At 50.0% G+C, this 26,586-nt stretch overlaps 1 protein-coding gene across 1 annotated transcript in view; it reads left to right on the plus strand.

The window, feature by feature from the left end:
* The window catches only part of fgf24 (fibroblast growth factor 24), a 201,423-nt gene extending 175,437 nt beyond the window's left edge, over positions 1 to 25,986 (plus strand). The window contains exon 5 of the mRNA XM_072497709.1: positions 25,347 to 25,986. Within this exon, the coding sequence (XP_072353810.1) occupies positions 25,347 to 25,613 (267 nt within the window). The 3' untranslated portion in view covers positions 25,614 to 25,986. The remainder of the gene's footprint in view (positions 1 to 25,346) is intronic.
* Positions 25,987 to 26,586: the final 600 nt, after the last annotated feature.

The raw sequence follows: 26,586 nt of genomic DNA on the forward strand, positions 1-26,586 counted from the left end.
TAGAGGGGTCAATTACTAGGGGGCATAGGTTTAAGGTGAGAGGGGCAAAGTTTAGAGTAGATGTACGAGGCAAGTTTTTTACGCAGAGGGTAGTGGGTGCCTGGAACTCACTACCGGAGGAGGTAGTGGAGGCAGGGACGATAGGGACATTTAAGGGGCATCTTGACAAATATATGAATAGGATGGGAATAGAAGGATACGGACCCAGGAAGTGTAGAAGATTGTAGTTTAGTCGGGCAGTATGGTCGGCACGGGCTTGGAGGGCCGTAGGGCCTCTTCCTGTGCTGTACATTTCTTTGTTCTTTGTTCTTTGTTTGTTCTTGGACCACTCTCCTAAACTGTCTAAATCTTTCTACAGCCTCCCCACCTCCTCCATTCTACCTGCCCCTCCACCTATCTTTGTATCATCAGCAAACTTAGCCAGAATGCCCCCAGTCCCGTCATCTAGATCGTTAATATATAAAGAGAACAGCTGTGGCCCCATCACTGAACCCTGCGGGACACCACTCGTCACCGGTTGCCATTCCGAAAAAGAACCTTTTATCCCGACTCTCTGCCTTCTGCCTGACAGCCAATCGTCAATCCATGTTAGTACCTTGCCTCGAATACTATGGGCCCTTATTTTACTCAGCAGTCTCCCGTGAGGCACCTTATCAAAGGCCTTTTGGAAGTCAAGATAGATAACATCCATTGGCTCTCCTTGGTCTAACCTATTTGTTATCTCTTCAAAGAACTCTAACAGGTTTGTCAGGCACGACCTCGCCTTACTAAATCCATGCTGACCTGTCCTAATCCGACCCTGCACTTCCACAAATTTAGAAATCTCATCCTTAACGATGGATTCTAGAATCTTGCCAACAACCGAGGTTAGGCTAATTGGCCTATAATTTTTCATCTTTTTTCTTGTCCCCTTCTTGAACCGGGGGGTTACAACAGCGATTTTCCAATCCTCTGGTACTTTCCCTGACTCCAGTGACTTTTGAAACATCATAACTAACGCCTCCACTATTTCTTCAGCTACCTCCTTTAGAACTCTAGGATGTAGCCCATCTGGGCCCGGAGATTTATCAATTTTTAGACCTTCCTATGATTCTTCCCAGCACTTTTGATGGGGTAAAACTTTGAGACCGAATCATATGAAGGGATAGTAGGACAGGCTCTCAAAACCTTGAACACAGGTAGGCGCAAGGAACATGTTAAAGGAGGAGATCTAGAGAGGTGGACACGTTTGGAGAGAGTATTTTGGGCTTAGGCAGCTACAGATGGAGCAATTAAAATGGGGGCTTCGCAAGAGGTCATTCCATTCGAACCAAAATCAGGCATTCATTATGGATTATTGATCAAGATGATTGGGGACCAGAATTATGGTAAAAATCCCAGATACAAAGAACACCGGGGAAATTTTCCACCAGGAACAATTTTTGTGAAAATTCCTGGAGTAATAGTTGTAGTGTAGAAACATACGACAGGATTCCCCAGATCCCCAGCCACATGTTTCTCAGCAGCGCACCGTTCGTTGCCGGCAGGATTCTCTTGCCCCGCCGCTTGTCAATGGGATTCCCCATTGAAGCCAACCCATGCCTCTGGGAAATCCGCGGGGGGAGTGGGGGGGGGGGGGCTGCTGCCGGCAGGAAGAAAGAATCCCAACGGCCGGAGAATTCCTGCCATAATCATGAGGGGGGTGGAAGGAGTTAAACATAAATGCCCAGGTCAACATTTTTATGTGCCCATTTGTATTAAGCCTCACTGCAAAGCCTGTATAAAATGAAAAGAAACAAACAGTGTGTGCTGTTGGCAGAGCCAAGGGCCTGGCTCTTACACTCAAGTCAGACAGACATCATTGCATTTCAATTCCAAATACTTCATACTGCCCACGCAGATAAAACACATGTTAAATTCTAAACCCTGTTAGGTTGCACAATGGATTGGAACGTTAATGCTGTACTTCATCATGGCACGCTGGTTGAAGTGCTCCATGATGGAACACAAATGGGGAAATTGACTTAGTTGGTGTACTTTCGGTGGGAGCATGGGGTCAGTGAATTAACTTACCTCGTTGTCGCCCTGCCCCTGACTTGAGATCCCTTTGAACATTGCTCCTGACTCTGAGCTTGAGGTCAATGAAACTATATCAGTTCCCAAGATGAATACTGAGGTTCGAAGTTATTCAGCCTATCTTATCTAGTCCATCCGGAAAGACAAATCTCATTTCCCTTCACGCTGTCCCAGAATCTCCAAACATTTCTTTGAAGAAAAGCTGCTTTCTCCTGCAAATCATCCCAAAAGTCAATTTTCCACTTATTGATCATTCTTTGTGAGGAAAACCATCCTTTCATCTCTCCTCAGTTTAACTTTTATTGGTTTGAACCTAAGCCCTGTTACCCATCCGTCATCGTTTTCCTCTGTTTGTTATCCAAATGCTGACTTTACAGAGTTGTACTCCTTGGATGGACATCTTGCTTTTCAGGAGTGCATGCGGATGGCCAAATTGTGGGAACAGTTTTCTTAAACTGGGCCGCACGGTAGCATTGTGGATAGCACAATTGCTTCACAGCTCCAGGGTCCCAGGTTCGATTCCGGCTTGGGTCACTGTCTGTGCGGAGTCTGCACATTCTCCCCGTGTGTGCGTGGGTTTCCTCCGGGTGCTCCGGTTTCCTCCCACAGTCCAAAGATGTGCAGGTTAGGTGGATTGGCCATGCTAAATTGCCCTTAGTGTCCAAAATTGCCCTTAGTGTTGGGTGGGGTCACTGGGTAATGGGGATAGGGTGGAGGTGTGGGCTTGGGTGGGGTGCTCTTTCCAAGAGCCGGTGCAGACTCGATGGGCCGAATGAACACTTCAGCAGTCAAGGGCATTCAGCCTCTGATCTCCGGGTAAGCGTTCTCCAAGGCGGCCTTCAGGACCCGCGACAACGCAGAATCGCCGAGCAGAAACTTATAGCCAAGTTCCGCACACATGAGTGCGGCCTCAACCGGGACCTGGGATTCATGTTGCATTACATTCATCCCCCACCATCTGGCCTGCGAAATCCTACCAACTGTCCTGGCTTGGTACAATTCACACCTCTTTAACCTGGGGTTACCCCATCTCTGGATCTGTAAAGATTTAACCACCTGCTAATGCTCGCATTCCAAGCATTGTTTGGCATCTTTGAATTTGCCTATATATGTGTTTCTGGAACAGACCTCTTCATTCACCTGAGGAAGGAGCAGCGCTCCGAAAGCTAGTGACATCGAAACAAACCTGTTGGACTTTAACCTGGTGTTGTAAGACTTCGTACTGTGCTCACCCCAGTCCAACGCCGGCATCTCCACATCACATTTTTTATAGATTAATGATGCAGTTTGATTGCTATAATTTGTCCTATTGACTATTATGGGATGTTATGCTCTTTGTTGTAGACGCAAAGAGAGAGAATCAGAGGTGACACATGTTGAGTTTGTATACTGTAGTACAAGTGGTTTATTCACAAGATCAGTCTGGATACAATGGAGAACTCCACAACAACCCGCGAAACGCTCCGATGATGTCATTGCGTAACACGTGACATTACACCAGCCAATGGTGTTACTCTGATACATAACATGGGGTACAGAAGCATCGGGGTTCTAAGTTACTAATTGAGCAGACCTGGAATACTAAGATAGGAGTTCAAATCCCACCACAGGAGCTGGTAATTTCAATTTGTTTCATTAAATAAATCTGGAATGAAAAGCTCGTATCAGTAATGTTCATGAAACCATCGGATTGTCATTAAAAAAACCATCCGATTCACTTTTGCGAAGGAAATATATTCTCCTCACCCTGGCTTATAGGTGACTGCAGATCTTGGTGTATAACTATTAACTGTCCTCGATGTGGCATAGCAAGCCACTCAGCCGTATTCAAGAAGGCAGCTCATCACCACCTTCTCAAGCGCAATTAGGGATGGACAGTAAGTGCTGGCCTTGCCAGTGGTGCTCAGATCCCATTAATGATTAAAATAATACTCCTTTTTTTGGATCATTGTTTCATGAGACTACGAGACGAACTGGTCTTCTCTCAGGCAGTAGTTTTAATGTTCCTATGCCAAAGGATACTTGGCAGGAGGAAACAGATGAAGATTGTACTAGTGATGGCACAAGGGTGGGAAAATTTACTATTTACTTTGGCGTCCTGATGATGTTTCCATTTGCCTCATATTACTCAAGTGCTGTTTCCCTAAATGCTAGTTTCTGAACACTAAATCCAGATTCTGATCGATCAGATACACTCGGATTGCACTGCGCCCAGTGGCACATGCTGTTCCGTGCCTGAGAACTAGGAGCCACTCGATTGGATTTCTGTGCCTCTGACACTTAGAATTGAAAAATTTAAGCATTAACACTATGGGCGGGATTCGCTAATAATGGGGATATGTCCCCATGCTGGCGTGAAAAGCGGTGCCAACCACTCCGGCGTCAACGGTCCCCAAAAGTGAGGAATTCTCCCCTTCCTAGGGGGCTAGGTTGGCGCCGGAGTGGTCCCCGCAGTTCCAGCCGACACGGAATGGCCCGCCTGAGTTCGCGCATTTGTGCTACGGCTGGCGTATTACCGCGCATTCGTGGGAGTTCCCTTCTCCGCGCTGGCCCCCGGGCAATATGGCGGAGCCTTACAGGGGCCCGGCGTGGAGTAAAATAGGCGCCCGATCGCAGGCCAGGCCACCGTGGGGGACCCCCCCCCCCCCCCTGGGGTTGGATCTCTCCGCCCCCCCTCTCCAGGACGGCCCCCGCAGACTCACCTTCAGGTCCCGCCGTGTGGGAGGTGAGTAACCCACGTCAGCGGGACTCGGCCAAACCAGCTGGCCACTCGGCCCATCGGGGCTCGGAGAATCGCCGGGTGGGGGGGCGCTGTCAACGGCCCCCGACCGGCGCGGCGGAGAATGGGGAAGCCGGAATAGGGGCAGCGGGGCACGATTCTCGCAACCCCCGGGGATTCTCCAACACAGCGCCTTTGGGTTGGACTTTCTGGACCCGCCCACCATGGAAGTGTTAGCAGGTGAGACAGAAAACCTGATGGACCAGCAAAAGATCCGTTGGCTTCAATGGAAATTTCCGATCTTGTGGGTGGCGAGACTTAAATATTCCACCCTCTGTTTTAAAGTATGTCTGTGCGTAGTTTAGAATGAGCAGGTTTCCTACATTTGGGAGAGCTTGAATGTTTGCTCGAAGGTGGAAATGACCATGAAGGTACGTCTTGGACTGGATTCTCCGGTCCCCCAGCTCCGTGTTTCTTGGCACCGTGCCGTTTGCCGGTGGTGGGATTCTACCTTTGTGTCACTTGTGAATGGGATTTCCCATTGAAGCCACCCCATGCCACCGAGAAACCCACAGGTGGGGGTGCGCTGCCAGCGGGAAAAGAGAATCCCAAAGGCCGGAGAATTCCGGCCTTATTTGTGCATTAAAAGCCAGCGATTTTAGGTGTGCTGTAGTTTGCAATTTGTTTGTGTTATCAACGAAAAAAATATCACCAAGTGCTCTGGATTCAGTTGTACTTCATCAATGTAGCTCCTTCCTAACACATATTTAAACAACATTAATGTGGTGCCGAGTTGGACTGAGTTAGACTCAGCCTGGGTGGCAAATGGGCTTTGGAAGAAGAACAAAATGCAAGATTGAGATACGGTCCATCCCCATCTCAACCTTCTGTGTTTGTTAGATCTCTGCCATTTTTCACGCAGGCAGCGGTAAGTATGGCCTCTGACTATCCGACGGCCCCAAGTTCAGCCTTTTCCGAAAGAAGTCTCTGCAATTATGATTCAATACTAATTGCTTCCCTTAGGGAGTCTGTTTTCCTGGGTGCAATTTTATGGCTGCCCCTGCTGGCGGGATCCCCCCCCCGCACCACCATCACCATCACCACCCCCGCCATGGCGGGACTGTAAAATTCTGTCCATAGATTTATCACTTACTCACGGAAACACTGAGTGGGACTGTACTGGCCCACGCCCCGCAGGGGCGCAGTGGGAGTGAAGCCGTGAAACACATCGGATGACACCACAACGTAATCTCACTGCCAGAAAAACCTCGGTAATAATGGCAATGAAGCCATTGGGGTTTTGGTTAAAAAAACCACCTTTGCATAACTTAAAGGATCTATCAAGGGTCACATTTTGCTGATGGTGGGTGAGTAATGCCCCCACCCGAGTGCCTGAGGAGGCTGCCAGCTGAATGAAAGTGGCCTCCCTGAGGCAGACAGGTGCTATCGGAGCCGGAGTCTCTTTGGGCCAAAGAGGATGCCACAGGCAGGGACGTCAGCCCTCCCCCCCCCCTCCCCCCCCCCCCCCCACCCCCACCCCAGCCCACTCCACCCAAAAAAATTATTGATCAGTAAGTGAATCAAGGGTTTCGGGGAAAGGGCAGGAAAGTGGACGTGAGGAATTACGGATCAATCAGAATCCAATTGAATGACAGAGCAGGCTCGAGGGACCAAACGGCCTACTCTTCCTATTTCTTATAGCCTTAATTCACATAATTGACCCTTTCTGCTAAATCATTCTGCTGCCACCTTTTACCAATTACACCAAAAAGGAACTAAGCGTAAATTTCTTTATTCAAGAAATGGTGAGATTGTGGAACACGCTGCCAGAGGAATGGCTGAGGCAACTAATATAGATTCTTTAATATAGAATTTGTTTTCCTTTTTTTAAATTTAGAGTATCCAATTTTTTTTTTTTAAAGTAAGGGGCAATTTAGCGTGCACAATTCACCTACCCTACACATCTTTGTGTTGTGGGGGGGTGAGACCCACGCAGACACGAGGAGAATGTGCAGACTCCACACGGACAGGGACCCAGGGCCGGGATCGAACCCGGGTCCTTGGCGCCGTGAGGCAGCAGTGCTAACCACTCCACCACCGTGCCGCCCAATTCAGCCCAATATATAAAGAAGAAAGGAATAGTAAGATATGCAGATGGGGATAGGTGAATAATAATAATCGCTGATGATCACAAGTAGGCTTCAATTAAGTTACTGTGAAAAGGTTCATTCCGGCGCCTGTTCGGGGAGGCCGGTACAGGAAGTCAAGCGAGTCGGAGCAGGTTTGGCCTAAATGCCTGTTTCTGTACTGTAAAGTTTATATCCTTTCCACAGCTGCAGTATATTTTTGGGTGCTGTGCCAACAAACCATACATATATCAGTAGCCAGATAATCTGTTTGTGATGTTGATTGAAGGATCATCATTGGCCTTGCCACCAGGGATACCACCCCAGCTCTTCTGCGAAATGGTGCCATCTTTTACGTCCACCCAAACAGGCAGCTGGGGCCTCGGTTTCAGATGTGACAGGGCTTCTGAGGGCAGGGTTCCATCTGTACAGTGCTGGTGCGTCAGCTGTGATTTTGGTGCTCAAACCCTGGAGTGTGACTTGAACCCAGAACATTTTGATTCAGCGGCAAGTGTGCTACTAACTGAGCCCCAGCCGCCATTACGTTCCATACAGTACAGAAGTGACCTTTTTCATTCCTTCATGCGAAGCGGACATTGTTGGCAAGGCCGGCATTTGTTCCCATCCATTATTGCCCCTGAGAGGGTGATGTGAACTTATTGATGGTTGTGAAAAGCACTTGGTAAAAGCAATTCTTTCATTCTTTTTCAGTAGCCATGCAACGATAGCCGAGTTAGGACTCAGTCTTGTGTTGTACCACTCATGGTGGCCCTCCCAATTTGCATGCTTGAGAGTAGCTAGTTTTGCTCTAATCTTTCATAATTTCTCTCTTTGATTTTCCTACATTGGCTGGGATGCTCCGTTGTCCGACGCGTTCGGCGATTGCCAGAGAATCCCCGTTTGTGGCAAAATGGTGGGCGGTGCCGCTTTTGTGATGCTCCACCCCCGCGAATATGGCATACTCGTAGAGTACTCCGTACACCGTCAGGACGGCCTTAGGACGTCATCTGAGGTCCTCTGCCAATCCTCCGCCCCTGATGAGCCGAGCTCCCGACGACATGGAACGTATCCTATTTTTTTCCGTGAACCCGGCATGGCGGCTGCGGAGTGAGTCCAGCGTCACCACAGTCAGGTGGGAACCGTTCTGTGGGTGGGGAGGGGGGGTGGGCGCTTTGGCGGAGGTTGGAGTCACTGGTGGGGGCTGGTCCGGGGGTAGCGAGCCTGGTCAAAGGGGGGCACTTTTTGGCAGGCCGAGTCCGTGCGCGGTCGGCGGTGTTGCACGGCGCGGCCACTGCAGGCCGCCATTGTGCGCTTGCGCAGCCACGGACCCGGCAATTCTCCAGCCGTATCCGCAGAAAAGCCGGGGGTTTTACACTGCATGCCTGCTTGCCCCCACCAGATGCCATTTTTTTCAGGCATAAAACGGCACTGTGCCCACTCCGGTATCAGCACAGTCTTCAAAGCGGAGAATCCAGCCGGCTGGTAGAGTTAAAATTCAACTAATAAATCTGGGGTGTAAAGCTATTCTCAGTAATGGTGTGCACGAAACTATTATGAATTGTTATAAAAATCCATCTGGTTCAATAAAGCCCCTGAAGGAAATCTGCAGTCCTTACCTGGTCTGGTCTACATGCAACTCCAAACTCCCAGCAATGTGGCTGACTCTTAAATGCCCTCTGAAATATACCTAACAAGCAACTCAGTTGTATCAAACCAGCAGAAAGTCTAAAACGAATGTGGAAACACAGTAATAGGAGGAGGCTATTCAGCTCGTCAGGTCTGCTCCGTCATTCAAACGATCATGGCTGATCAGAAACGTCAATATCTTTTAAACCCACTATCCCCAGAGCCCTTCTGAAATCTATCAGTCTCTACCTTAAAGATGCTTAATGACTGAGCTTCCACAGCCCTCTGGGGGAGAGAATTCCAAAGATTCACAACCCTCCGTGGAAAGAAATGTCTTCCCATCTCAGTCCTAATTGGCATCACCCTTATTTTGAAATTGTGCCCCCTCCTTCTAGACTCCCCCACCAAGGGAAACATCTTACCTGCAACTACCCCGTCTATTCCTTTAAATAGTTTGTAGGTTTCAATGAGATCACCTCTCATTCTTTGAAACTCTGGAGAATGCAAGCCCAGTTTGCCCAATCTCTCTTCATAGGACAGTCCCGCCATCCCCGGAACAAGTCTGGTGAACATTCGTTGCACTCCCTCTATGGCAATAATGTCCTTTCTAAGGTAAAGCGATCAAAACTACACTCAGAGCTCCAGGCCGGGTCTAACCGAGCTGCAATGCAATTGAAACAAGACCTCACTACTCCTGTATTCAAATGCTCTTGCGATAAAGGTATTCCATTAGCCTTCCTAATCGCTAAATTCCTAATGTAGTTAACTCTCAGCTGCCTTCTGAAGTGGCCCAGCAAGCCACTCAAATGTACCCAATAGTTGTCAGTGGTTCTAGAAGTAGGCTGACCACCAACACTTTCTCAATACAACTGGGGATGGTCAATAAACGGCAGCCAATATTGCTCACACATCGTCCTGAGAATGAACTTAAAAAAGAACTGAGCTGAGCTTGCACAGGAAGGATTGGAATGGAGGGCAGCACGGTGGCACAGTGGTTAGCACCGGTGCCGAGGTCCCAGGTTCGATCCCGGCTCTGGGTCACTGTCCGTGTGGAGTTTGCACATTCTCCCTGTGTTTGCATGGGTTTCGACTCCACAACCCTAAGATGTGCAGGGTAGGTGGATTGGCCAAGCTCAATTGCCCCTTAATTGGGAAAAATGAATTGGGTACTCTAAATTTATTTTTAAAACCAGAAAGATTGAAATACTATTTAGGGCAGCATGGTAGCACAGTGATTAGCACAATTGCTTCACAGCTCCAGGGTCCCAGGTTCGATTCCCAAATGGGAAACTGTCTGTGTGGATTCTGCACGTTCTCCCCGTGTCTGCGTGGGTTTCCTCCCGGTGCTCCGTTTTCCTCCCACAGTCCAAAGATGTGCGGGCTAGGTGGATTGGCCATGATAAATTGCCCTTAGTGTCCAAAAATAGTAAGTGGGGGTTACTAGGTTATGGGGATGGGGTAGATACATTGGCTTGAGTGGGGCTGGTGCAGACTCGATGGGCCGAATGGCCTCCTTCTGCACTGTAAATTCTATGATAAATGGGTTCCCTCACACCCGTGCAGGTCTTAATTAGTGCCCCGAGAAAACGGAAAAATTAAGTCAGCCTTCATGAAAGTCGGCGAAGCCCAGACCGCGCCTACGTGTTTAGGGGTTTAACAGTGGTTTTCCGACAAAAGTTGGCTTTAAGCCAATCCGTGATGAAACATCGGTCGTGTCGATTTAAACTGACTCACATACTCAGCGCGAGGCTCTCATGTAGCAGCTGCTGAATGTTACCATGCTGGGTTTAATGAGGAGAAAGTTGTATTGACTAAAGCACACAGCACTGGCCAAGGTATGAGCTCGTGGAGTCTGACTGGAGTTGGCTCCATGTTGAGAAAATAAAGAGACAGTTGGTAAAAACAGGAGTCCTGAGCCAAGTAAGAATCCGCAGTACTCAGCATGTATAAAGAAGGAAAATTAACATTATATAGTGCCGTTCATTATCCCACAGGCTTTACAGGCAATTACGTATTTGTGAACTGTGGTCACTCTTGTAATGTAGGAAATGGGATTTGTGCACAGCAAATTCCCACAAACTGGAATGTGATAATCGGCAGGTATTCTGTTTTAGTGATGTTGATTGAAGAATAATAATGGATTTCACGCAGGGAGGAACTCCCCTGAACTTCGTCAAAATGGGGCATCTTATACCCAGCTAAAAGAACAGACAGTGTGAATTTTTATCTGAAAGGCAGTGCAGTATTTCCTCATTCACCTGAGGAAGGAGCTGTGCTCCGAAAGCTAGTGGTCTTTAACCTGGTGTTGTAAGACTTCTTACTGTACTCACCCCAGTCCTCCACATCAGTATTTCCTCAGTCCTTCAACCGGGGATGTTAGCCTAGACTTTGTGTTTGAGTCCCTGGATTAGGGCTTGAATTCACAATCCCAGAGGCAGTGGTGCCACTCACGGAGACCAGAGTGGTTTTTTAAAAATAAATTTAGAGTACCCAATTCATTTTTTCCAATTAAGGGGCAATTTAGCGTGGCCAATCCGCCTACCCTGCATGTCTTTAGGTTGTGGGGGCGAAACCCACGCAAACACTGGGAGAATGTGCAAACTCCACACGGACAGTGACCCAGAGCCGGGATCGAACCTGGGGCCTCAGCGCCATGAGGCAGCAGTGCTAACCTCCCCGTGTGTGCGTGGGTTTCCTCCGGGTGCTCCGGTTTCCTCCCACAGTCCAAAGATGTGCAGGTTAGGTGGATTAGCCTTGCCCTTAGTGTCCAAAATTGCCCTTAGTGTTGGGTGGGGTTACTGGGTTATGGGGATAGGGTGGAGGTGTTGACCTTGGGTAGGGGGCTCTTTCCAAGAGCCGGTGCAGACTCGATGGGCCGAATGGCCTCCTTCTGCACTGTAAATTCTATGATAACCACTGCACCACATGCTGCCCTACTGAGACACAGTTAACATGGCATATTCTGAATACATTCTTTCTTTTAACATCCTCAGTTCCACTTTAAAAGAGTTCAATCCCTTGAGCAACTTTTGAATGTCAGCAATACCATGCCTTTGTATGAGGCTTCAAACTGAGGCCGCAAATGTCTGCTCGTGTGGATGTTAAGATCCCATGACTTTATTCAAAGAAGACCAGGAGATGTCACTGTGGCCTGGCCAATATTCCTCAATGGAAAAAAGCTGGTCATTTATCTAACTTGTGTTTGTGGGATCTTGCTGTGTATAATATGGCTGCCATGTTTGCCCACGTAGGGCGCAATTTAATGGGTGCATTACAGTTAAGCGATTGTGCGAAGAGGCCATTAGATCGTGGGAGAGGCCGAAAACGATCGCCAGGCGCGCCAATCGGTTTGCAATCTAACCAGCCCGCTCCCGTTGGCGAAATCAAGAACCTGCCATAGAGTTGCGAGAATCCAATAAACCCCACTCAAGGCCAATCTCCATACAATTAACCCGAGTGACCTCCTATCTTAACAGCCCCCCGCGATCTAACCGCCTCCCCAGCAAGTGGTAAAGCGGGTGCCGATTAGAACATCTTTGTAAAAACGTGAAGCTGGCGGAAGGGCTGCTATGGGGACCCGAGGAGGTGAGTAGCTATCCGCGCTCCCGGGCAATGTGCGAAATGGGGGTGGGTGAGCCCCTGAGTGGCTGGTCTGCGTCGGGGTGTACCGTCATCGGTAGTGGGGGGAACTGATGGGGGTGGGGTACCCCGCACATGGCCTGGGGCAGGGGGGCAGGGGGGGCGGGATGGGTGTCTCAGTACCCGGGAGTCTGCTATGCCACCCCCTGGATCGTGTGCTCCCGTTCCCGCGGCATACCCATTAGACCGTGATGCCTGGACACTGTGCCCGAATACTGCAGGAAGCAACCGCCAACAACCGAACACCCAGGGGCTGGGCCCCTGCACCCGGGACATTTCGGCGACCAGAGCATGGGTGTATGCACCAGCACCTGGTCCAGGTAATGTTACGTGCAGGTTTCTGGGATACAGGGTGTGGGGTCCAGTGACCAGAGGCCCCGCTGTGGCTGGAAATGTGTGGGAACGGCATGGCGGGAAGGGGGAGAGCAATGGGAATGGAGGGCCGGGAAGGAATGCACTGCTGATTGTCAGTCTCACATCCTCTCCTAATCCTTACAGTTATTATACAGAATGAATTATATCTTGCACCAAGCTGCCCTCGTGCTGCTGCTGACAGGCCAGACATCCACATGCCGGAGAAGGTGGCAGCAGCAGCGTCAAAAAAGTCTCGAGGCGGCGGCCACACTGAGGACCCGGCCGCCCATCAGGCCAGAGTGGGATCCAGGGAGGGAAGCCAGCGATGGTCCAGGGTGTACAGCACCTGTGCCATGTCTCGCGGACTTGACACCAAGTGGAGGAGGAGGATGCACGTTCCTTGTGGCAGTTTAGGTCACCGGAGCCCTGAACCTTTACGCCTCAGAATCATTCCAGGGCTCAAGCGGGGTCTTGTGCAGCAGGAATGCCCGCCATTGCTGGGATGCCCCAGAGCCAGGGGGTAATAGATGACATGCATGTCGCCTTGCGCTCACCGGGCCGTCTGGGAGGGGCCTACGTAAACAGGCAGGGGTTCCGCTCCCTGAACGTCCAGCCCGTGTCTGACCACCACATGAAGTTCATACACGTGTGTGCCCACTTCCCGGGGAGAGTGCACGACAGCTACACCTTGGGGCAGTCGCCCATCCCTGCCCTCTTCGAGCACCACCCCAGGATGGCCAGTTGGTTCTAGGGGGATAAGGGGTACCCGCTGAGGTTCTGGTTGATGACGCTAGTACGGAGGCCCGTGCTGGATGTGGACACCTGATGCAAGGCTCATGTGGCCACCCAGGCTGTCATTGGGCGGTGCATTGAACTCCGCAAAATGCCGTTCCCATGCCTCGACCACTCTGGTGGTGCTGTGCAGTATTCCCCCCCCAGAGGGTCGCCCACTTTGTGGTGGTCTGCTGTGCCCGTCAAACCTGGCCCAGCAGCGGGGCGATGGCTGCAGGTGGCGGAGGCGGGATATGTGGCCACCTCCAAGGAGGGGCTGGAGGACAAGCCCAGGGAGGACCCGCGGGACCAGCCGGAGGCTCGGGAACAGGCGGCAGCGGTGAGGGTTCGGCAAACCCGGAAGGCCAGGGAGGCCATCATCTGCTCCCGCTTCACATCCCTCCTCCCGCATTGGCCTCCCTCTCTCCCGCCCCTCCACTCTGTTCCACCCTCCCAGGGTCTGTGTAACATCACTCCTGGGTGAATAGACTGTGTCAGCACCGTCAAAGATAGGGGGGAGGGGTGATGGTAACCAGCTGAGCGCTGGTGTTCCTCAGTCTAAATAATAAATAAAATAAATAATTGCTCATTGTCACAAGTAGGCTTCAATGAAGTTACTGTCTATGCCATAGTCTGACTCCTGTTTGCCCACTAAGTGCTTGATCACATTCATCGCCTGCACATGGTGTGTCTGAGGGTGGGGAAAAAGGCATCCAGGACAGCCCTGCCCAGAGAGCTAGGGTAGGGGATTGATGCTTGTTCGCAGTGCGGAAGAAATTGCCAGAGTGTCATATTTCTCAAGTGCAACTTTTTTTTAATGCGATTGCCCCAATACCGCGATGGTGCCATCCCACCTTCCCCGCCCCTCCCAACCCCACCCCACTCCCCTCCCTCCCCTCATCGTACACCACCCCCGTACACTCTCAGTGATCCTCAACCTGCTTAGCCTTCCGTGCTCTACCGTTATGCCGAGGTGTGTACCCAGGATGCACATCAGAGGTGGCGGCAGCCAGCTCCTACCACGTCCTGTGATCTTCATTGCGCCTGGCGGGCATCCTCTGGGGGCCCTGGGGCCAGAAGGGCCCAGGCCCACTTGCCGGCGGCACTTGCACCGCAGTGCCACTCTGTTCCGGAGCTGCCTCCGTGACGCAGCGTTGTTAGGGAGTGGAACTCGGATACGCTAGTGCCCGCAGTCGCCACTCCACAGGATGGCTCCTCCCGGATAGTGCCCCTAGGGGCTTGGCGTTCACCACGGGACACAGGGCAACTGGATCAAGCTCCACATGCCCTTCCAGCATTTGGCTCTGCCAGTCCGAGCTGCTCCCCAATGTCTGCAGCATGTTGTCGACGCCCTCAGCAATGCTCCGCAGTGACTGCAACATGCTCTGGAGTGCCCCGGCAATGTGGAAAATTGCCCAGGTGCGTCCTGTACACAAGAAACAGGACAAATCCAACCCAACCAATTCCCACTCCATCAGTCTACTCTCTATCATCAGCAAAGTGATGGAAGGAGTCATCAACAGTGCTATCAAGTGGCACTTACTCAGCAATAACCTGCTCACGGACGCTCAGTTTGTGTTCCGCCAGGGTCACTCAGCTCCTGATCTCACTACAGGTTTGTTTCAAACACGGACAAAAGAGCTGAATGCCAGAGGTGAGAGGAGAGTGACTGCCGTTGACATCAAGGCAGCATTTGACCGAATGTGGCATCAAGGAGCCCTAGCTAAATTGGAGTCAATGGGAATCAAGGGAAAAACTCTCTGCTGGTTGGAGTCTTACCTGGTACAAAGGAAGATGGTTGTGGTGGTTGGAGGCCAATCATCTCAGCTCCAGGACATCACTGCAGGAGTTCCTCAAGGTAGTGTCCCAGGCCCAACCATCTCCAGCTGCTTCACCAATGACCTCCCTTCCATCATAAAGTCAGGTGTGAGAACATTTGCAGATGACTGCACCATGTTCAGCACCATTCGCAACTCCTCAGAAAGTGAAGCAGTCCATATGCAGCAAGACCTGGACAATATCCAGGCTTGGACTGAGAAGTGGCAAGTTGCATTCACACCACACAAGTGCCAGGCAATGACCATCTCCTACAAGAGAAGATCTAACTACCGCCCCTTGGCATTCAATGGCATTACCATCGCTGAATCCCTCACAATTAACATCCTGGGGGTTACCATTTATCAGAAACTCAACTGGATTAGCCATATTAATACTGTGGCTACCAGGGCAGATCAAAGGCTCGGAATCCTACAGCAAGTAACTCACCTCCTGACCCCCCCTTCCCCCCCACCCAAATCCTGTCCACCATCTACAAGGCACAAGTCAGGAGTGTATTGGAATACTCTCCAATTACCTGGTTGAGTGCCGCTCCAACACTCAAGAATCTCGACACCATGCAGGACAAAGCAACCTACTTGATTGCGCCCCCTTCCACAAACATGAAAACAGTGGCAGCCATGTGTACCATCTACAAGCTGCGCTGCAGTAACTCACCAAGGTTCCTTCGACAGCACCTTCCAAACGCACGACCACTACCATCTAGAAGGACAAGAGCAGCATCAGCTCTGGATAAATCATGTCCAGAGGCTTAGCATCTGACTGGGGCCCAGCTGGGTCCTGGGTTCCAGCAGACCTCCTCCTGTTGGCTTGCCTGGCCGATCCTGCCTCCACCTGATGTGCATTGGCAGGTGTATGGTGCTCACCAGAATGTGCCCCAGAAGGCTGTCCACTGCTGTCACCCCCCAAGGGTGTGTGTCTCTGCGCTGGGCAGGGTGGGGATAATAGTTGTGCCGTGAATACGGTGGTCTCTTTGGATCTCCCCTCCGAGGTGTTGCCATGGGAGGCGAGTGAGGGCAGGGCGGGAAGGGGGACCATCGGATGCGGATCCTGCAGGAGAATGGACATGTGGTCAGTCGGAGTAATGGGCCAGTCTGTATGGCATCAAAAACCCACGTGTCATCTGGGTGGGGGGTGGGTGGAACCTCAGCTCTGCCCCGCACGCCAACCTCTATGTCGGTCACCAATCCGACCTCGGCCACCCCTGCGACCGCCAGGGCCTGTTCCTCGTAGGGGATGAGGATTCTGATATCCGGCACCCTGCTGCCCGTCTGGGCCCTCTTCCGTCTGTCGTTTGCGAACCTCTGCTGTGAGGAACAGAAGGGGCATCGTGAGCCGCAGGCTTCATTTATCGGCGGTGGGGCGGGGTGAGGAGAGGAGATGGTGAGTATGGGGGGGGGGGGGAGTTTTGGCGGGGGGTGATATGGTACGAATTAAGTAATGGCATGATGGGAAAACTGGTCAATGGGAAGGCTGGTCAAAAGGTTTGATACAATACAAGAAAGACTGAAACTACTCATTCCAGCTCACGAGGCCCAGGTAAAGAATGCTGCCCTAACCATTTTCAGACTAGTATGGCCGTAGGCCAACTCTGCATAACTTGAAGTCTGAAAAGATCAGCGAAGGTCGAGCCATTCCAAAACACCGGACCTCGGCAACTCCTGATAAAACTAACTCGTCATAACCCAGGGCCGTAGGAATTTAAAACAAAGATAAGTTCAGGAAGAAACAAGTCCATTCTGACCTTTCAATGTTCCCTCCGAGGACTAAATAATGGTATAAGTGATAGGACCAAACATGGGCTGGTCTTTGCTTCCGTTTGTATTTCCGATCAAACTCCTGGCCATACTGTTGTCACATAATCTTGATAAAGATAATGTATAAATATTGAGCTAATTCTCCACGAAAGCGCAGAACTTGTGAAAGACTGAGCAGTTTTGTTGACTGCTCTCTGACTTCAAGTTTCAGCCATTACTGCAGGCAGTTGTTTTCGAAAATAAAGCTTGTTATTCTGTCTTAACGAGTGTGTTGTATCTTTCTACTATAGAAGTGGGAAAATATTGACTTTGACAGTGGAGGTGTGAGTGATACTGCTGGACATGGGTGGACCGGGGCAGGAACGGTGCTGAATGGGCCGGTGCCAGGCACATGCTCGGGAAGAGGCGGGAGGAGCCCATGCCAGGATGCTGGTGTCAACCCCCCCGTGCGGCCCGGTGGAGACTGTTGATCTTCTTACGGCACTGGGTGGTGGTTCTCGTGGTGACACTCCTGAGCTGGTGGCCGCTTCCACATCCTCCCTGGTGGCACTGGCTGCCCTCTGGCTGACCCTCCGAGCTCCTAGGGGGAATAGGGCATCCCATCTGGTCTCGACAGTGTCCAAACATCTGGCCCAGTCAGCATCTCTAACTGTGGGACTAGTCTCCTCAATGGCATGGCTGTGTGTTGTGTGGGACTGTGCAGGAGTGGTTTAAGTGTTAGCGGAGGAGCTGGCGGGTGCAAATCAGCCGGCAGGACTGTCATTTGCAACGTGAACCAATTAACGTTTTGTAGCGGTGACGGCCTCACTGGGTTGAGCATCAGGAAGCTCACAGTAGTTCCTTCCCGCTGCCACACTTTGAACATTTTCCATTAAATCACACCCATAGTAACTACACTTCAGTTTAATGAATTGTATGCAAAGCCTAACTTATTTTGCAATACAATTAAAGTGTTATATAGATGTAAATAGTTTTACTTTATTTACATCCTGGACCCTGGTACAAAGTTATATATGTGTTTCTTTGAGATCCAACTTGTTACAATAGAAATTCCAATATATAAAATATTTAACATGGGTTTTGGCACAACAGAGGGACATTTGGCACAAAACCACTATTTGCACAAAGATTCAGGAGTGTCGCTGAACTGCCTGTTCAATTTGCCACAGTATTTGCAGCTGCCAATCTATTCAACGAGTCAACCAGTCTCTCAGCTGACATTTTAGCAAGACTTAACCGTGTCCAGTCTGATCATTCCACCTGCACAGCCGCAATCCTCACTTCCTAGGGGCTGGTTTAGCACAGTGGGCTAAACAGCTCACTTGTAATGCAGAACAAGGCCAGCAGCGCGGGTTCAATTCCCGTACCGGCCTCCCCGAACAGGCACCGGAATGTGGCGCTTTAGTAACTTCATTGAAGCCTACTTGTGACAATAAGCACTTATTATTTCTCAAGACCAAGAGTTGAGTGACCTCTTGTGTCAGCCATGCCTCAGTGGGTAGCACTCCTGCCTCTGACTCGGAGGTTTGGGCCTCAATTTTTACTCCAGAGACTTGAGGCCATTATCTGGTCTGATAATGTGACACTGAGGTAGTGCTGCACTCAGCTGAGATTCTAACCTGAAGACCCTGTCAACGCTCTTCGTTGAATGTAAAAGCTCCATGGCAGTATCATCCCTCTGGTGTTCTGGCCAATATTGATTCCACAAACAATATCAATAAAACAGATGATCGGGTGGCATATGGTGCAGTGGTTAGCACTGGGACTGCGGCGCTGAGGACCCGGGTTCGAATCCCGGCCCTGGGTCACTGTCCGTGTCTGCGTGGGTTTCACCCCCACAACCCAAAGATGTGCAGGTTAGGTGGATTGGCCACGCTAAATTGCCCCTTAATTGGAAAAAAAAAAATTAGGTACTCTAAATTTATTTTAAAAATAAAACAGATGATCTGGTCATTATCTTAATGCTGTTTGTGGGACATTGTCATGTACACATATTACAGCGGTGACTACACTTAGAAAGTATCTCATTGACCCTGAAGCTTTGTGACGCTCTTGAGGTCAGAAAAGATGCAATTATAATCTATTTTTATAATCTTTATTATTGTCACAGGTAGGCTTACATTAACACTGCAATGAAGTTACTGTGAAAAGCCCCTAGTTGCCACGTTCCGGCACTTGTTCGGGTACACTGAGGGAGAATTCAGAATGTCCAAATTACCTAACAGCACGTCTTTCGGGACTTGTGGGAGGAAACCGGAGCACCCGGAGGAAACCCACGCAGACACGGGGAGAATGTGCAGACCCCGCGCAGACAGTGACCCAAGACGGGAATAGAACCCTGGTCCCTGGTGCTGTGAAGCAACAGTGCCAACCACTGTTCTACAGTGGGGCTCTTTGGTCAGACCTGGCTCCTATTCCAGAATCATCCTTCAGTGCAAAACTAATCTTTTGCTCCTTTTCCCATTATTAATCAGCCTCTCGAATCCCTGATCCCGGCCTCTCATTGCCCCTCATGAGTCCCCAATTATATTATTTTCCAATTAAGGGACTGGTTTAGCACAGTGGGCTAAACAGCTGGCTTGTAATGCAGAAAAAGGCCAGCAGCGCGGGTTCAATTCCCGTACCGGCCTCCCCGAACAGGCGTCGGAATGTGGCGACTAAGGGCTTTTCACAGTAGCTTCATTGAAGCCTACTTCTGACAATAAGCGATTATTGTTATTATTATTAATTTAGTGTGGCTAATCCACCTACCCTGCACATCTTTAGGTTGTGGGGGTGAGACCCACGCAGGCACGGGAAGAATGTGCAAACTCCACAGGGACAGTGACTCGGCCCATCGCCTGTCATTACAATTAATGTGACGAGTTAATGGATTTATTTATCGCTGATACTATGTTGAATGGGTTCTGTTGCTTGTCTCCACATTCTCTATATCCACCTGACTTCGTCTTGCTTGCTATTGCCCCTCCTACCATACCCCTAAACTTCCATCTCATTCTCATTTCCCTCCCAGCTTGCCTATGTGCTCTCTGAGAAGACCCCATGGATACAATCCATCACTTGCTGCCTTGAACCATTCCCACTAAATTACTGACACACCCAACTTCCTTTCCTATGCTAGCTGCCATTGGCGATGACTTTCTCTCTTGCAAAGGCACCGTTATCATCCTCTCTCAGACAAGAAACATGGGCTACCCTTCTGCCTTTGCCAGAAACAGGGGCACTGGGTGGGAAGGCAGCCCAGATAAACGCAGGGCCACTCTGCAGGCTCACGGTGGTATTGGGGTGGGGCAGGGATTGTCCTCCTGATTAAGTACTCGACAGCCCACTGCATCAGGAACTGCCATCCTCACTCATGGAAATCGTCCACCCCTGTCCTCACCCATGGCAACTCCCACCTACTTACTAGGGCTTGTTTGACTGCCTGTGATGACCCTGGCCCATCTTATCAGGGTTTCAAGGCAGTACCAATTTATTTATTCTTTCATGGGATGTGGGTATCGTTGGCTGGGCCAGCATTTGTTGCCCATCCCCAATTGCCCTTGAACTGAGTGACTTACTCGGCCATTTTGGAGAACAATTAAGAGTCAACCACATTGTGGCTGGTCCGGAGTCACATGTAGGCCAGAGCAGGTAAAGGTGGCAGATTTCCTTCCCTGAAGGACATGAGTGAAACCGATGAGCTTTTACAACAATGGTCAAGATGACTCAGATTAGCTTTCAATTTCAGATTTTTCCAATTGGTTTCATATTCCGCCAGCTGCCATGGTGGGACTTGAACCCACATCCCCCAGAGCATTAGTCTGAGTCTCTGGATTAGTGATCAGTGATATTCCAACTAGGCCATCATCTCCAAGATGCTGCCCCAGAGCCAGGTGCAGTCCTATCAGTGACCACCACACTCAGTAGGGCTGCTGGGATTGAGGCACTGCTGGTCCTCTGATTGGCTCGCAACTCTTGGGGGTGCCAGGCAGTTAATGGCCACAGAACTGGGTCAGGGTTCCTGGAAATAGCTGAGGCCCGAGGTGCCCCAGGCTCTCCGGCCCACTGTTGGGGCCACTGCTGCCAACTATAAAATCCACCCCTTTGTGTTTCCATATTCCACCCCTGAATGACCCAGCTCTTATTTTTATTTTCTCTTATTCTGGATTCCCTCAGCAGAGGAATAGTTTTCTCTTTTTAACCCATTAAATCCCTTCATCACTTTCAGAGGGGATGTAAGGAAACACTTTTTCACCCAGAGGGTGTTGGGAGTCTGGAACTCGCTGCCAGAATGGGTGGTGGAGGCAGAGACCCTCATAACATTTCATAATTATTTAGATGTGCACTTGCAATGCCAAGGCTTTCCAAGTACTGGAAAATGGGATCAGAATACTGAGGTGGTTGTTCTTGACTGGCGCAGATGCGATGGGCCGAAGAGCCTTTTCTGTGCTGTAGACCTCTATGACTCTAAGGGTGCGATCTACCAGCCGCATTGCCCCTCAAAGGCGGCGCGGCTGGTAGGTACGGGGAGACCCCTCTTCCGGGATCTAACGCAACCTCACAAGACGTCGCGATACGAAACCTGCCCATTGTGGGCAGGATCACTACTTTGCATATCTGGATATTAGAGTGAGGCAGCTAGTCTCACTCTAATATGCTCTCCCCGATCTACCCAAGGCATTGGGATCTAACTCCTTCGCCTCGGAGACCTTGGGCGAACGCCTTTCAATGCTGGTCTCCACAAACGGGGGCCAGAATGAAGGGCACTCGTGGAGGTCTACCAGGCGATCTCGGTCCAGAGTGCTTGCCCTCTAGACAGGGTGGCACCCTGGTGCTTGTTCCACCCAGGAACCTTGGCAGTGCCAACCTAGCACCGTGGCACTGCCACCCTGGCAATGCCACCTGGCTGCCAACCTGGCACTGCCAAGATGCCAGGGTGACAATGCCAGCTGGCAGGGGCACTTCAAAGGTGCCAAGCTGGCATTTTTCCCATAGCAGGTACCGGGCACAGGGTGCCCTATGCAGGTGCGGAGGGGGGTGGGCCCCGAGGACCGCCTTATAGATGCGTTGGGACTTTGGAGGGGTTCAGGGGTCGCGCTGGGCAGTCGAGAGATTGGGATGCCGCTCTCCTCCTGCACTGAGGGGTTCCGGCGAGTGGAGCTCCGAAGTGCAGGAACCAGGAAGAAGTGCGGCCTCGGCAACACATTCCCCACTGAGGCTCTGAATAGAACCAGAGTCTCTGTCTCGGCACTGTGAGCGGCGGAAAACACCCAGCTAAACGCGCTCGTTACGGGACTCTGTTCCCATTCGGTTAGATGACACCATGTGACTTTAAACACCTCAAGTAGATCACTCCCAATCTTCTACAAACAAGGAAATCCATAAGAAATAGCAGGAGTAAGCCATACAGCTCCTGCAGACTGCACCAGCATTTAATAAAATTATGTTTGCTCCTTGACCTCAGCTCCACTTCCCCACCCAATCCCCATCTCCCTTGAGTCACTTTTAGTGACTACAAATCTATCAGTCTCAGTCATGAACATATCACCGGTGAGTTACTACAGTCCTCTAGGGTCCACTCCTGCTCCTAATTCGATGTTCATATATATTCACAACCTCCTGAGAGGAAAAACTTCTCATTCCAGTCCCAAATGGTCCAATCCTTATCCTGATACAATGACCCTCAGTTTCTCTAGCCAAGGGAAACACCCTCTCAGCACCTTCCCTGACCAAGCCCTCTAGTGATTTTTATGTTTCAATTATATCATTGTTACTTTTCTAAATTCCAGAGAATATTCGTTCAAGGGACATGGGCATCGCTGGCTAGGCCAACATTTGGTGTCCATCTCATAACACAAATTAAGTTTCTGATTTCTCACTTCATTAAGCTCTGGCATCTTCCTGATGGATTTGTACTGCACCCTCCTCTAAGGCCAATACAGTATATCCTTCCTGAGGTGCCATGCTCAGAACTGAATGCAGTGCTTCAAATGGACCCGACCAGAGCTCTGTTGTAGTTTACTCACTTTTGAGGGCACGTGTCCATTTTCAGTTCTCCTTCTGTCTGTCAAGTGTGTGGTGTTGGGTGCTCTGGTGCACAGATGAGCCAACACAGTTGTATGTGGTACAACTCTATTTTATTTTAACTCTTATAATACAGTTCGTTCTGGATACTCTGCACGTGCTGTCTCCCTGAGTGTGTTTGGTAACAGATCTGTCCTGGTCCTCCTCTGCAGCTAATACTGACCACCGGGGGTCGTGTCTGTGCTTTTATATCTTTCTGTCATTGGTTGTGGTGTTGTGTGTTCTGATTTGTCTGTTGGTGTGTCTATCATGATGTGTGTGTTTGAATATCATGACATCCCCCCTTTTTACAAAGATATGTGCCTACGTGGTTATAAATATAATTGTGTCGTGAGTGCACCTAAGAGTGTGTGTGTGTGTTGTGTACAGCGTGTGTATATGACGTAACTATTTACATGGGGCGATGTCGGGTGCGTCACACTAACAAGGTTGTACCATAACAAAACTTGGATGCGAGAGAAAAAAAAAACTTGAACATTGGTCTGGTCAGACGATATCTGGAACAATAAACAACAACAGGTTATAATACAGAAGTGTTTGACTTTTTGAACGTATGAACAGCGTTATAAGTCCAGTCTAATGGGTGACCGCCTCAAGAATGGGCTGGTCCTCAAGCCGGTTCAGCTGTGGAGATTTGTGACACTGGAGTCACTTCTTGTTCGTGCAAGGACTGCGCTCTGGAGTCTTGCGTTGCTTCTATCGTGGAGGCTGTCCACGAGCTCTCTGTGGAGGCTTGTGACACTGGAGTCACTTCTTGTCCGTGCAAGGACTGCGCTCTGGAGTCTTGCATTTCTGCAATTGTGGAGTCTGTCCACGAGCTTGCTGTGGAAGCTTGTGACACTGGAGTCACTTCTGGTTCATGCGAGGACTGCACTCTGGAGTCTTGCATGTCTTCTTTCATAGAGTCGGGAACGTTGAGCGGGACGTGGACCACGCTCTGTGTGGCAGCAGGGCGCTCTCCGTGTGCTTGCACCGCTCCCTGTCTGTTAATGTCAGGCTGCAGCATCATCCGGTACTGATAAGTTGGAACGTCATATCTGCTGGATTGAAGATCCTCAAATCCGAAAAATGAATCCGCATCTGCGTCGGATTCAATGTGGGGGCCGCCAATGTGCAACACGAAAGGTTCGTCCGAGTCATAGTCATATAGGACCACGGAGCTATCATTGGGCTCGCGAGGTCCGGAAACACTGTAAAGATCATCATCGAAGTATTTGAGGTCGGAATCATCGGCTTGTGCGTAGGTAACTGCTTGTCGGAGGGTTCTTCGGAGGTCAAATTCATCTCCTGGGTCAATTTGCGGCAATGTGCTGTCATTCCAGGTGAGGGAAGGTTGTTTTACAGCTTTAACAGATTTTTGTTTTTTTGATTTGGGACGTTTCCCTTTTAAATTGGATTTGGGACATTTCCCCTTTAAATTGGTGCAGTCTGGGGCCTCTGACATCCTGACGCTCGGTATGTAGCACGTAGGAAGCGACTGCGCATGCTCAGATCGCTGTTCCTTTACCGATGGCCGTTTTCTTGACTGCGCATGCGCAGCATCTCGCGCATGCGCAAACGAAACTTCCGGTTCTGCGCACTGCTCGCCCAACTGTGCTAGCGTGATACCTTTAGCAAGATGGCCGCCAACCTCGACCCAGCCCTCTCTCAGGCCCGGGATTTCGGCCTCTGGGAATTCGGGCTCCGGGATCCCAGCCACGAGGTGAGTACTGCAGCTTTTCTTACCTTTACTTGCCGATTGGATTGCGTTTTCTTCACAGTACTTGGAGAATTTGTCCAGGACTGCCTGGTAATCGTACCTTTGCTGCCTCCTGAAGAACCTGAACCTTGTGAATATTTCTCTTGCCCTTGCACCGGCGATGGTGAGGAGAAATTCAATTTTTTCGCTATCATCCAGGTCTTGGAGTTCAGCTGCCACCAGGAACAATTCGAACCATTGCCGGAATCGCCGCCAGTTTTCGCGGAGATCGCCGTAGCACTGGAGCGGCTGCGGAACCGGGAGCTCTATCATTTTGCCTGGGCACTGCTGGTTGTCTCTGTACACTGAGGTATGCCGGCAGGTATCGATCCACTCCTGTACCTTGTGGTGTTGGGTGCTCTGGTGCACAGATGAGCCAACACAGTTGTATGTGGTACAACTCTATTTTATTTTAACTCTTATAATACAGTTCGTTCTGGATACTCTGCACGTGCTGTCTCCCTGAGTGTGTTTGGTAACAGATCTGTCCTGGTCCTCCTCTGCAGCTAATACTGACCACCGGGGGTCGTGTCTGTGCTTTTATATCTTTCTGTCATTGGTTGTGGTGTTGTGTGTTCTGATTTGTCTGTTGGTGTGTCTATCATGATGTGTGTGTTTGAATATCATGACAAAGTGACGCTTCTATTTTCCTTTTTCAGCTCAATGGGAAGAGCCGGGAGTGCGTGTTTGTAGAAGAGGTCCTGGAGAATAACTACACGGCCCTGATGTCTGCCAAGTACAAAGGCTGGTACCTGGGCTTCACCAGGAAAGGACGGCCCAGAAAGGGATCGAAAACCGAACAGAACCAGAGGGAGGTCCATTTCATGAAAAGACACCCCAAGGACAAAGGGGAACATCATAGACCTTTCAAATACACCACAGTCACTAAAAGGACTAAGCGAGCTCGTCACCACAAGACCAGCTAGGACCTAAGGGACCTCTATCAGCCTGCCGGCTGACTCGGATAAATATTTGTGCTTGGGGTTTTTGTTGAAAACTAAAGATACTTTATTTTTATACTAGTGAAAGAAACTGCTCTGAATTGACCTATATTTAAAGGGAAACTGGGCGTGGCTCTGTGTGTGTGTGTGTATATATATATATATGTTTGTGTGTGTGCGTAGGTTATTTATAGAATGGCCATTTCTCATCAGCGTCCCAAAAAGGATAGACACCTCTTGTTGGCCTGCAGCTAGGCTGCAGTTTAAATACTTGTCAGAATCCATGAAGAAAATTTCTTCTCCCAGGCATTTGGTTTTTATCTAAAATCTGCCACTCGGATCCACAGCGAGGCACAGTGGGGTGGGGCTGGGGTGGGTAGGGATAATCTTTTTTTATATATATGCTGAGCTTGCTAGAAGTGTGAAAAAAAAAACAGTAATGCAATTCCAGACTGTATCCTTCCAAACTTGATCTTGTGCTCTGGTGGGAGTAGTTAGAATGGTAAAGCAGCCTGCAGTGATGGACCGGCAAAGTGGTAGTGTCAGAAGCAATTTGACATAAAAGCAAGACATTTAACCCATAAATGCTGGAAAAGATGGAAGATGTCTGACTCCATCTCCTTCTTGTACGTCCCTCCCCCCCCCCCCCCATCTCCCTGTCGCTCCACGTGACTCCATACCGTATTGGAAATAAAACACAAAGAAACAGGCCGAGAGACAACAGTTAGCTTCAGTCCTGCCGCAAGGTCATCAACCTTCCCTTCCCTCTGCTCTTCCTCAGGCTTTTTCAACCCAAGCTTTGCATTACCTAATCACCAATTCCTGCTGGCCTTCTCTCCCAGTTTTGCCTCAATCTTGGGGCTATCCTGCAATCTGACCCTTGACCCCTCACCAAAGCTTCCCAACAACTAGGCAGTTCCCCCGTGAACATTTTGCCTCTCGTCCACTGCTGCTGAAA

Source organism: Scyliorhinus torazame, chromosome 3 (genome assembly GCF_047496885.1).
Source record: "Scyliorhinus torazame isolate Kashiwa2021f chromosome 3, sScyTor2.1, whole genome shotgun sequence".
Taxonomy (NCBI): Eukaryota; Metazoa; Chordata; class Chondrichthyes; order Carcharhiniformes; family Scyliorhinidae; genus Scyliorhinus; species Scyliorhinus torazame.